Here is a 14,248-nt window from a genome sequence, read left to right as displayed (position 1 = left end):
CTTTGATGAAAAAATCCGTCTGTACGCTTCACAAAGCACTCACGGAGCCATGCTTTCATTTTTTTTCGTGTCCAACCAGCCCTTCTTGTTCACAGTTATGACAATGCCGGCCGGGAACTTTTCTTTCGGCATTGTCTTACGCTTAAATATAAGCATCGGTGGCAGTTTTTTCCGGGCCCCAGTCTCCACACACCATCAGCTGCACTGCCTTCTAAGGCTCTTTGAAGCCATAATATGGGTTGGTCATTTGTAAAATGTTTTACTTCTTATCTGCATTGCTATCATTTGAAAGAATTATAATTCACTTTGCTGCTCATTACGTCTTCTCAAAATAATATTGATATTCGTAGAAATTGATGATCTCCAGCCTTATCAGAACCTGTTTGTGGTCTTGACCTGGTGCCCCAAGGTAAGGGATGCAGATATCTGCATAGTCGCACATGGCCAATCTGTTACCTGAGACCTGTACTGTCTTGCCCTGGTCGACAATTTCAAGGGCAATATATTTCTTGCTATAAACACACAATACTGCACGCTGAACAGGTACATTCCATAGACAGAGGCACTCGTCTCTAGATTTGCCACTGATTTCCAACAAATGCCACCGTTTGCCATGTAAAAGTGTGGCAAACGGTGAAAATTTTATGGAAAACAATGGAAAATGGTGAAATGCCATCGTTTTCCACTAATCGATGGAAATCAACCGTGGCATTTGATGTTAAACAGTAGAAATTTGATGGTAAATGGTGAAAAATAGGACTTAGTAATTTTTTGAAGTGGAAAATGTACATTTTGAATAGGAGAAAATGATCCCTCTTCAAAGCTTTAGTGAAGGATGAGGGACATTATTTGAGTAAAGCCGGAGGCTTTAGCATGTTTACTAAGCATATCGGGATGACGATATCGAGTGATCCGCATTTTAAATTACGCTCTTAAAACACCACGAGACTCACCTACATACCCGGATATTCAACCAGATTTTACCATTCTTTAAAACTGTTTTGTTGCTTCAACATCGTACAAAAGCACAAAGGTAAAGGAAAAGATCAGTTGATCAAACTTCAATCAACCAAATAACCATATATTAAATTATATTCTCAGCATAGATAATATAATTTCATAAAGAAGGGTGGGAGTATACATGCTCAAGCCTCCGGCTTTACTCAAATAATGTCCCTCATCCTTCAGCTCCCACAACATGTCTTTTTATAGAGGTATACATTCACCACACAAAGTTCAGTTAAATAAGAATTATAATTATTACAACTCTCAACAGATATCTGATACAACTAATTCCCTTGCACAGAGTTTGGAAATTCTGCAATTTTGTACTGCCTTCTACTCTAAAACTCATCAGTACTTGTTGAATGTTAATTGCCTTTTCCACTGTTTGTTCAGCACGGAAACAAACAAAAAATGACAAAATGTGTTTAAATGGACAAGGGAACAAACATTTTAACACAAAACCAGGCAACTGGAAACAGGTTGACAATTTGTAATGTTAGTAATTTTTTTAGAGTTTAGAGTACACATTGTGGTTTCGTTTTGACTGTATTGGTTGATCTATATACATTTTCCAGTTATGATTTATATATCATTTTGAAGACATTTATAGACAGAATATTATTATTTTTTCATAAAATTTCCGCCTTTGGGGATTCTAACTGCTATAGTACCTTTCAAATGCAACATTTTGGCAATTTATGATTGGGAAATTGTTTAACTCAAGTATTATCTAATCAAGCACTATATATATATATACACTTGTATTCAACAATCTGCAGATGTGGAACGTTGTCTTGAAGAAGCTTTTTTTCACTTTGAGTTGTCTCCCTACTGCTAGAACATGAGACGTTTCAGTGTTTTGAGGAAAGAAATCAACTTCCAGAAACCGTTTGTTGACCCTGGTTTCGCTTACCATGACAGTATGTGAATTTCTCTTCCTTACCTTGATCCAACTTTTGCTTGACACTTGAATACCATTTACAACTATTTTCTTTACAAGTTTGTAGTGACTGTCAATTGAATGCCAATTTCCATTTTATTGATTTGAATTTTCAAGTTTACAAATAAATGTCCGTCAAGCTTATATTGTTTTTTCACTATACATGGTTGGTGAACTTTCCAGTTGTTGGATCATAACCTTGACCTTCGTTGACTTCCACTATTGGGAAGACTACGTCTTTGTTGATAAATCTGTGGAGCTCGTAATGCGCGCACAGAAGTAAATTGTTGGGATTTTTAAATGGTCTAAAATAAAGAGAATATGTTCTTTACACAAACTGTAAACTTTAAGGTACATGTCATTTAAAGTTTGAATGGGGGTTTTGAAAATTATGTTATTATATATAGCTCTAAAATTTACATTTTGATTTTTACAGTGAAATAATTTTTCGCTAAAAATATATGATATTGATTATGTTATAATAAATGATTAAAAAAAGTTTTTGCTTGTAAACAGCCATTTTTATTCATTTATTTTTCTTAAGCATTCGGTGATTGATCGAATATTTTAGTTGTGGTTGCAGATAAATGATCTATTTTCACTCCAATTGTTATCAATATTTATTTTATTTTACCACTCATAAAATAAAATAAAATGTGATCATACAACAAACACAAGAAACAAATTTCATCTCTTTGAACATTACAATTTAATTTAAAAACTGGTATATGTACCTTTGAGAATGTGGACTTCATCTACAAGTTTTTGCACCGTAACTGTTGTATTTGCTTTAACGTCTGAAGTAGCTTCAACCATTTCGCACACACTTGCAGCCAATGTCGAGTTCATATTGTAAGAAGAAATTTTAATAAAATCACTCAGTCTAGATTCGATCTCGATTTTTTTTCTTTTCCATTTCTCACATATTTGCAGCCAATATCGAGTTTATATTGTTAGAAGCATTGTTAATAAAGTCACCGAGTCTTAATTCCATTTCGCTTTGTTTCTTTTAAAAAACTACCAAGGTAGACTCCACTTTTGCTTTTTCATCTTCTAACTGTGTTAGCACATGCATAACTTTGGCGTTAGTTTTTATTATTTCACTAAGTGTGGTTTCTGGAGCAAGTTCGTTTTTTAAAACTCTTTCTAGTAACTGTTCCATGTAGTGGGTCTCGAGCAAAACTGACTCGATGGCTCTCGTGCACACATGGCGACAGGCACGTTTAAAAGCAAATATAAACTCTTCTTCTGAGGGTGCATAGTGAGTATGTGCTACTTTGTTCAACAAACACTGAACAGCTGACTTTAAGCGTAAAACAGTCTGGTACTTCTTGGTCTGTTAAACTGATGAGTAAAATACAAAATCAAAGACTTTTGCCAGAGTATTTAAAATACTCCCGCAAAAGTCTTTGATTTTGTATTTTTATAAAATTAATAATAAAGAACATCTACTCTTGTTTACATAAACATGCATTTTGAAATGGCTCATCAAATAATCCGAATTTGGGCACTGTTGGTCCAACTGATAATTGCACAAGATGCGGATACCAATTTTTATGCCCCCCTTCGAAGAAGAGGGGGTATATTGCTTTGCACATGTCGGTCGGTCTGTCGGTATGTCCGTCCACCAGGTGGTTTCCGGATAATAACTCAAGAACGCTTGGGGCTAGGATCATGAAACTTCATAGGTACATTGATCATGACTTGCAGATGACCCCTATTGATTTTGAGGTCACTAGGTCAAAGGTCAAGGTCACGGTGACCCGAAATAGTAAAATGGTTTCCGGATGATAACTCAAGAACCAGTACGCCTAGGATCATGAAACTTCATGGGTAGATTGATCATGACTTGCAGATGACCCCTATTGATTTTGAGGTCACTAGGTCAAAGGTCAAGGTCACGGTGACCCGAAATAGTAAAATGGTTTCCAGACGATAACTCAAGAACGCATACGTCTAGGATCATGAAACTTCATGGGTAGATTGATCATGACTCGCAGATGACCCCTATTGATTTTGAGGTCACTGGGTCAAAGGTCAAGGTCATGGTGACCCGAAATAGTAAAATGGTTTTCGGATGATAACTCAAGAACGCATACGCCTAGGATCATGAAACTTCATATGTAGATTGATCATGACTCGCAGATGACCCCTATTGATTGTGAGGTCACAAGGTCAAAGGTCAAGGTCACGGTGACCCGAAATAGTAAAATGATTTTCGGATGATAAATCAAGAACGCTTTTGCCTAAGATAATGACACTTCATAACATGTACATTGATTGTTACTCACAGATTTTCAGGTCACTAGGACAAAGGTCAAGGTCACAGTGACAAAAATGGTATTCACACAATGGCTTCTACTACAATGGACAGCCCATATGGGGGGCATGCATGTTTTACAAACAGCCCTTGTTATGAATTTTTTCACTCGTGAAATATTATTTGTGCGTATTTGGAAATTTTTCTTGAGTATTTGACGCAAATACGCATCGTTTTTTGGATCTCTGACCACACATGATATAAACTTGGGATCAAAATTAACAGAGTTCCACTTACCAAGGGCCCGTTTATATCTGAGAAAACCTTTATGTCATTATATAATAGTTCTACATGTATAAATATAGATTTATAACGTATTTAAAATCATTACCTTTTTTTAACCTTCCATTATGTTAAACTATAGTAATCCAGGTTTTACTATGTTTATTCACACCTAGAAATTTGTTTCTGTACATGTCTTAACCCTAGCCGCTGAAGCCTCGTTATGGATTACCTGGCCGCTGCGAGCTGCATCCTTCATATGTGGGGTCGTTAAGGGAGTTTATGAGTTGGATGAAATATTGAAGTTTTCACACGGCCAACAGTATTCATTAACCAACCAATCCAGTTAGCTCAATGTGCCGCAATAGTGAAACATAAGCTTATACTATAAGATTTTCCTAAGAAGACAATTAAAAACAACAAATAAAATGCTTTCGGTCTCCCCAGGACCGCCACAAAAAATCCATTATATATATTTTTAACACAGAAAATGGCTTACACAGGCCTAGGAAACAATCTTTTGATTCCACCAATGCCTACAACGATAATTTCCAGTTTTCGTTACCTATATTGGACAAGTGTGTACCAGCTGACCTTAACAAATCAGCCTCATCTACCATTATATAACTGTCATAATCCCCACGTTTTTCGGAGAAAAAGTGGGGATATTGTGATGTGCGTCTGTCAGTCCGTCCGTCCTGGCCATCTGCTCCTCAGCACTAGAACCTTGAAACTTACATACATGGTAGCTATGAGCATATGTGCGACGGTGACAGTGGCGGAATTTTGATCTGACCCCTGGGTTAAAAGTTATGGGGGTTGGGGCGGGGCCGGGTCAGAGATTTTCACTCATTTTTTAATGTTATTTTACATTAACTTCTTCATTTCTGCACCTATTTACTTCAGATTGATGCTGAGCCTTTCTTATGACAATACGGTCAATCTCAACTATGCATGGCCCCATTACCAACCCTGGGGCCCCCCAGCCATATAGGCCACGCCCACCAAACATTGCCTTTTACTATAATTTCTTCATTTCTACACCGATTCACTTCAAATTGATACTGAACCTCTCTTATGACAATATGGTCAATCTCAGCTATACATGGGCCCATTACCAACCCTAGGGCACCCCGCCCACATAGGCCACGCCCACCCAAAATTGCCTTTTACTATACTTTCTTCATTTCGACACCGATTCACTTCAAATTGATAACTGAACCTCTCTTATAACAATACGGTCAATCTCAGCTATGCATTCCCCCATTACCAACCCTGGGGCGCTCCGCCCACATAGGCCACGCCCACCCAAAATTGCCTTTTACTATTATTTCTTCATTTCTACACCGATTCACTTCAAATTGATACTGAACCTCTCTTATGACAATACAGTTAATCTCAACTATGCATGGTTCCATTACCAATCCTGGGGCGCCCCGCCAACAAGGCCACGCCCACCCAAAATTGCCTTTTACTATAATTTCTTCATTTCTTCATCGATTCACTTCAAATTGATACTGAACCTCTTTAATGCTAATACAGTCAATCTTAACTATGCATGTCGCCATTACCAACCCTGGGGCGCCCCGCCAACAAAGGCCACGCCCACCCAAAATTGCCTTTTACTATTATTTCTTCATTTCTACACTGATTTACTTCAAATTGATACTGAACATCTCTTATGACAATACGGTCAATCTCAGCTATGCATGGCCCCATTACCAAACCTGGGGCGCCTCGCCCACATAGGCCACGCCCACCCAAAATTGCCTTTTACTATAATTTCTTCATTTCTGCACTGATTTACTTCAAATTGATACGGAACATCTCTTATGACATTACGGTCAATCTCAACTATGTATGGCCCCATTACCAACCCTTGGGCCCATTATAGGCCACACCCACACAAAATTGTCTTTTACTATAATTTCTTCATTTCTACACCGATTCACTTCTAATTGATACTGAACTTCTCGTATGACAAACCGGCCAGTCTCAACTATGCATGGCCCCATTACCAACCCTGGGGCGCCCCTGGGTCAAACATGCCGCGTGGGGATACGTGTCGGCCTCTGCCGCGCCATTTCTAGTTCAATATATAACTTTTCTCCCTACTTCGAGTTTAAAATTTCTTTTAGCAATTTTTACCTTTTTTCTCTTCTCTTCCATTAAGGGACAAGAATTAGAGAGGAAAAATGCCAATATCTCCTTGGCAATGTTGACGACCAGATGAACATTGTATCTAATACCCGCAATGTATTAAACACATATTTGGTAAATTAAAACGTCCCCTTTTTGTATTCGTTTGTCAAACTCGCATCAAGTTTGTTGAGCGTTTGACCTCTCTCCTCTCTCTAGCAGATTTGCACCCTCAAGCCTAGGTTTGGGTGCCTTCATTTCATGATATTGTGTCCAACCAATGCACTAGGGAATCCCCCACAATTCATAGTCTAGTTCCTGCAAAATACTTTAAAACAGTTTGTTTTTTTGACAATTCTTTATAGTAGTATGTATTTTTGATACGCTAGGGATTTAGATCTGCCTGCTTCCATATTTGTGCCCTCCGCTGTTCCTTATTCTGCCAGGTGGGAGGCGCCACCTATAATGAGTATTGTATTAGCAATTGGAATTGTTTACCTCACATTGGAATTGTTTACCTCACATGGGGCATTGTATGTGATTTTTAGCTTGGTTGTTTTCGGAGAAAACTCAAGGTATTGTCATAGCTAGCTCGTCCGCCGTCCATGTCGTGCTAAAACCTTAACATTGGCTCTAAAATCAAAGTGCTTCCACCTACAACTTTGAAACTTCATATGTAGCTGCAACTTGATGAGTTCCACATGCCACACCCGTTTTTGGTTCATTAGGTCAAAGGTCAAGGTCGATGTGACCTCTGATATAAAACTTAAACATATGCTCTAAAATCAAAGTGCTTCCACCTACAACTTTGAAACTTCATTTGTATATGCACCTTGATGAGTTCTAAGTGCCAAACCCATTTTTGGGTCACTATTTCGAAGGTCAAGGTCACTTACCTTTCTTCAGTTTCTTCTGGCAAGCTTTCATTAATTCAAAACTGCACCCACAGCTGAGCGTTGGCACCCGCTATGCGGAGCTCTTGTTTAGTTTATATAACTTGTTATCAGTTACCTGTTATAACAGACACTATGCATTCTGTGTAGGGACTTTATTCTAGGTAAACTTTTGTGTATTTTTTAAAGTGGTTTGTAAATTGTTTATTGTATTGTTGATATTTGTTCAAACATTATCAATGCAGTATGCAGGAAGCATTGTTCAGAAAATGGGAATAATCTTATGATGTTAGTTTACATGATGTTTTGATATAACTTGATTGGAGCATAGCTCGATCAAATCCTGTCTCTGTTACACAGCTAATAATGATGGTCAATTCAAAAATTTACTCAAATCTGCAGCTGTTACACTGAATGGTGTTTGGTTTCCATGTAGTTATAATTTTATGCAATATGTCAATATGTATTACAGTCAATAGTTGTGCGCTATTTTCTGATATTTTAAGTTATTTATCATCTTTGTATGCATGCCAATACAATAACATTTGTGTAAGCAATATTTAAATGTTTTCAAATTTGTATGTCTGTCTTATTTAGTGTCACTTATAATTAGTCATACACAAAAATTATAAGTTGATTAATGAATGTTTTACATTGCACGCATGGTATTTTGTGTCACAATGATATTAATATACATGTTATATGTTGTATTTTTGTGGAAGAATATGTCTTTTTATGCAGATTAATCTATAACATGTTGCTTTTCTTTGTATGTATAATTTGCAGCTCGTTTAAAATAATTTAATTTGTTAATTTATGAACCAATGAATTATTTTAAAGACACATCTGGCAAGTGTATTTTAGTTGTTGCATTCTTTAAATGGTATATACTACTTGTTAAGTAATAAATCAAAGTAAAAAAAGTACCAATATTGGTTTAGTTTTTGTTATTACCCCTTGTATATTTAAACTGGCAGCATTTTGAACAGTGATTTTTTCTTTAATCAATGTAGCCTTGAATCTAGCCCTGATTTGAAGGAAAATTAACTTCAGAACAAATGTTCACTTCATGAGTCTCGGAGTGTCCTGCAAGAAACACATGGCTTACTTCAAGGTTAAATGTTAATGTCAAAGTTAAAAATATCACTCTATTATCAGATCAGAAATGTTATATGCAGTGAAAGATTTGACAAGAAAGATCTTTAAACAAGAGGACCATAGGCCCTAAAGAGCTCCACTGAGCAACGAAGGAACTAAACTATTCTGACTTGAAATGTGACTTCTAGATGTAAACAATCTATTTCATTCATCCATGTGACATAAATATTCAGTTGACCCTATGTTCAACTCAGCTGAAATTTCATTTAATTTATGTTTTGACTTACCTTCATGAAGATTGAACAAAAAATGTGACTTTTAGATTGTTAACTAGGTTTCCTTGTAGTCATATATGGAAAACTGACAAGCAACCTGTTGGTCATGTTTTTTAACAGACCAGACTCATTTTCAAACTGGGTCCAGATATATTACAAAAATGCTCTGACGAAGTTTAATGAAAATTGGATTAAAATAGTAACTTCTAGAGTATTAACAAGCTTTTACTCCAACCATATAAGAATACTGCCCTAGCCGTCTGGTGGCCATGTTTTTCAACAGAATCATTTTCAAACTCTACCCAGATATCATTAGAACAAATGTTCTGACTAAGGTTTATGAAGATTGGACTAAACATGTCGGTGCTTACAAGGTTTTACGACAGCCATTTAAGAAAAAGTGCCCTGCCCCCTTGCGGCTAATTTTCACAAGGGACCAAAACCATTTTTTAAACTCGTTAGTTTAAGCTGTTTTGAAAATAAATGTTCCGACCATGTTTCATGAAGATTTGACAATGAATGTGTCTAATAGAGTGTTAACAATATTTTACTATTGCCATGTTAGGAAAACCGCCGCGCCCCCTGGCAGCCATGTTGTTCAATGAACCAGATACATTGTTGAACTCCCATACTGATATCATTCGGACAAATGTTCTGACCAAGTTTCATCATCATTGTACTATAAGATTGTACTATAAATAAGACTTTAGCTAGAGTGTACCCGAGCTTTGTCTTTAATTTAACCTAGCGACCTAGTTTTGTACTTTACTTGACCCAGTTTTGAACTTGGCCCATATATCATTTGGACAAATCTTCGGACAAAGTTTCATGAAGATCTGACACTACCTATGGCATCTACAGTGTTAACAAGAAAAATAATTATGAAAATGAAAGGCGACCCAAATTGCTAAACGAGAGCATGTTGTGCTGAGGTGAGCTTCACAGATATACTGTGTTGATTTTAATTGATTTTGTTTTTTGCAAATGATCATTTATAAAATCAAAGTGTTATTACTAATACTGCGGTTGTTTTTATTATCATTTGAAAGCCACTTTACATACATGTATATTCAGATAAAATACTAACATAAAGTTTACAATCTTTATAGGAGACCCTGATCAGAAAATTGTCATGCACAAAAATCATAACCCTACACTATCTTTAATAAGATTTGTTGCCCTTGGTTTTTTGTATGATGAATTTTTCCAGGGCAATACCTAAGATACCATGCAAGATTTCAACATGAAACTTCATGGGTGGGTTGATAATTATGAGGAAAAGTGCAATTCTTAAGACCCTTTATCCTTCACTGTCTTAAATAGGAGTTATTGCCCTTTGTTGTTTTTGTATGATGTTACTTTTCAGAGCTATATCTCGGATATAATACACTATTTCAACATGAAACTTCATGGGTGTGTAGATTTTAATGGGAAAAAGGTCCGTGTGCAAGAACCATAACTAAGAGTAATATTGTGCTTTGATGTTTTTGAATGATATAACTTTTCAAGGATATCTCAGATTCCCTACAAGATTTCAACATAAAACTTCATGGTGTGTAAATATCAATAAGGAGGATTGCAATTCATAAAAACAATAACCCTACTCTTAATTATGACCTATTAATATTTACGCTACAATAAATGATTATACTATAAATCAAGAGATTTGCACCGATCCATAAACATTTTTTTTCTGGTAAGGGGGGGGGGTAGAGTGATTTCAAATCAACGCATTGTTTTGTTAATTGAAAATTGGTTTAGCGACTTGACAAGTAATCATGTTGCTGGATGAATATAATCCGTCTAACGTCTAACTTAATGTCTCATATTGACATCTTTCATATCTGAAATTGAATTTGAAAATGCATATTTTACTTGCAATACGTTTCTTTGGAAACTTGAATACAGGATTTTGCGAACTGGCTCCAATGTTAACATGTTAACCATTTAACTTTAAGTTATTATGAGCACAAATCTGAAACCAACACGTTTACTCGCTGTAAGATGCACAACCAAAATTGTGATGATGCAGGTTACAATACACTAAATACTTTTGGTGTTCAATGCTATACCCTCTAAAAACAAAATCTTCATTTATATGAAGACACAATTCTCTGTACGGGCACTTGCCATGACTTTATTTTTGAATATTTCTGTGTTCATGTGGTAGGGAAAACATTGTTGTATACTACAAATTCCCTGTTTTGCTTTTAGGTTGGAGACTACATAAGACTTTGACAGTTGGCGGGAAACCATCATCAACTGGAGAGATGCCGGTAAAAAGATGGCCATAAAACAGTGACCGCTGATTCGCATTGAGTTCTTTCTTACATATTGGATGACCTATGTTTTTTATTGTTTAAATCATTGCGGCTTGGAATGCTCTTTAAGAAAAGGTATGGTTATGGGGGTGTCTACGCGCAAAAGTTTGACTTTATTTTTTGTTAAAGTTATTGCTTTTACATTGAATTTGTGCGTGAAATCTTTTGGTATGTTGTGACCTGCATGAAATAGTGGGGGATTCACAAATGCGTTCATGCTTTACGCTTTACTGAAAACGAAAGATAGTCAACCAGTTTTTCATGTCGTAATTAAACACAATTTGAAGGCGAAACGAGACTAAGGTCTTAAATTTTGACACGTGAAGAGTTTTTTAACAAATGCAAAATTTTCAGTTATTCATTTCAGCTTACTGGCGGTAAATTTCTCAAACATATAATTTGCTATTCTTAAGGTCTTTAATGTGACTCGACACAAACGCCGACAGATTTCTAAGCACATATGTTCACCTTTATCATGATCAATGTGTATGTTGCATCAAAGGTAATACTACAGCAGGTTTTTTTTGTAGAAATATATATTATCTGCTCTGTAACTTTACAATGAATGGAAGGATGTCAAACATGGCGTAAATTTCCCACTATGGTATACAAGATAGGTTTTCCTGCTCAAGAACCCAATTCACCATTGTCCACGATATATCTAGTTGAACTAGCCTATTGATATTAAAGTTGTTTCTGTTTTGTTTAGAACAAATGTCAATTACATTAAAATGTGGATGTACATAGTATTTGCTGATATGATTCCATATTCCACATTTCACCCAACGTGACGAATTGGTAACAATCCTATGTTAACAAAGTATAATGGGCTGAAATATTGCAATGTAATAATTAATCTTTTACACCAAGACCATCAGCGGACAGTCCTATCTGCACATGTGTACCCCTCAACGAAAGGCGCAGGGAAATAGAAATGGTAGGCGTCATTTCATCCCTGTATACGAATTATATCGTAATTAAACGATTACAAGATTTACGATCTCTAAAACTAATGCATGTGAAAGATATAAAAAGGTAATGGTTATGAGGCGACAAAAAAATGTTTGTTACTACTTATTAACTCGTAAAAAATAGGTAAGCTATGTACACGTATGTTAATTAATGTTGGCGTTAAACATTTTGCGATGTACCTTTAATTTCCATTTTTATTTAACACGCTTTAAAACGTTTTCGTTAATTAAGCGAATATGATGGAATGTATTCGTTGTATAAAACAAATATTACTGGAGATTCATGACGGGCACAAGCAAAGAACATTATGATTTGTAAAAAAAACATTTTTGTCGGTCGGGTTCGTGGAAACAAAGTAATTTCAAACCTAGAATCACTCTTTCACGAACTAACAAAATATATAACCGGTATTATCGTTTCGGTGGGTTTTCGTCTTCATAACACAACACCAGGCCAATACTTCAGAACAATTAATGCCAGAATTACCGTTCGGGGGCATATACAATTATATCGATTTGCCATGTTGGCGTTTATTCGCCTTTAAAACACGCAAACACGACAATTAAGAGGAACAAAGAGGCAAAAAAAAAAAAAGAAAGACATATATATGTAATGTGGTCGTTCGGTACATCGGATGGATACTTGTCACGGGGTCTCTGAATTGTCGTTTTGGCTGTTGGCGAGTTTGAAAGGCGTAAAAACTCGTCAAGTCGACGAGGGCGTCAGTTTTACGTTTTTGCGGGTATACTCGTCGCTCTAGTGCGTTGTCAGGCTATTTCTCTATAAAAAAAACATGTCAGAACGATATGGCAGCGATAAGTCCCATAGTTAACACTGCAACATTGTATAGTTGCCATATTTTTGCAAATTGGAAAAAGCCGCCGTTTTTTAAATTGAATTGTTTTGAAAACATACCATTTGAGTATTTCCTATCGAAATTTACTTAACGTTGATTAAAAGAGTACAACTTGTCTTGAAAAATATACGTTTGCTAAGAACCCGAGAATCAAAATATTGGTATACTCATACTATGTTGTGATATCTGTGCCGAAGGATTCAAACAAGTCAATAATTAATGCGGGTCGGGTTGCGGTTCAAAGTGGAAAAATAAACTACCGGAATTTCGGATCGGGTCCGGATTTAAAGGGACCTTTTTTACGCTTTGGTGAATTGACAAAATTAAAAAACGTTGTTTAAGATTCGCAAATGTTCGTTTTAATTATGATAATTGTGAGGAAACAGTATAACTGAACATTTACCATGCTCTAAAATAGCCATTATATGCATCTTTCGACGATTTAAAAACCTGAAAATTATAAAGAGTCGCAACGCGAAACGATTGAAAAATTTGGAGAGTTCTGTTGCTGTCGTTATATTTTGTGAAACTACGAGAATTGCTTATATAAAGTATAAAATACGTCCTTTCATGCATGTGGTCTAAACGGTAGACTTGAACTCCAGGGGCCAGTGGTTCAAGCCCTGTTGAGGTTTACTTTTTTTAAATAATTTTATTATTAATTTTTTACTGGAGCATTGAGATCCAATTTTTACATTTTTATCAATGTAAAGCATTTAATGACAAACTGCAATACACGTCAGAATCTGTGAAATGGCCCCTTTAAATGAATTTATTTAAAATAAAATAATTACGCGTTTTTTTTAGCGGGTAACATTTTGAACTAATCACCAAGTCAAAAATATAGATAGTTTATCTTTAAAGAAGAAGTAGCATAATAAATTCAATGCATTCATCTTTTGACTTAGTAATTACTATTTAAAATTTATAATATATGTAAGTATTGTATTAAACGACTAAGGTCGTTCTTTTTTACATCATTTACTGGCTAGCACGATAAAAACGCAGAAGAAAACAATATGTGTTCAGCCTTAATTAAATCTTATCTCACTTTAAGTTGGATACAACGAATAATCTCTTTAATGTAAGCTTTATATTTCAAAGAGATAAGCCAAGAACTAAAGGAAAGAAATAAAATATTCAAAAGGCAATTTTTTTACTTCAAGCGGTCATTTTGTTCAATGGAGCAGAACCTTTTCATTTTTTG

The 14,248-nt window shown here is 35.7% G+C and overlaps 1 protein-coding gene across 2 annotated transcripts in view; it reads left to right on the top strand.

The window, feature by feature from the left end:
• LOC127833586 (uncharacterized) overlaps nucleotides 1–12,226 on the top strand; it is a 121,997-nt gene extending 109,771 nt beyond the window's left edge. For both annotated transcript variants that reach the window (XM_052358930.1, XM_052358929.1), the window contains exon 6: nucleotides 11,107–12,226. In XM_052358930.1, coding sequence (XP_052214890.1) covers nucleotides 11,107–11,186 — 80 coding nt within the window. In that variant the 3' untranslated portion in view covers nucleotides 11,187–12,226. The remainder of the gene's footprint in view (nucleotides 1–11,106) is intronic.
• Nucleotides 12,227–14,248: the final 2,022 nt, after the last annotated feature.

The sequence above is a fragment of the Dreissena polymorpha genome, chromosome 6, assembly GCF_020536995.1.
Source record: "Dreissena polymorpha isolate Duluth1 chromosome 6, UMN_Dpol_1.0, whole genome shotgun sequence".
NCBI classification, from domain to species: domain Eukaryota; kingdom Metazoa; phylum Mollusca; class Bivalvia; order Myida; family Dreissenidae; genus Dreissena; species Dreissena polymorpha.
The sequence above is the reverse complement of the archived record's forward strand: the minus strand, read 5'-3'. Positions and strand labels throughout refer to the sequence as shown.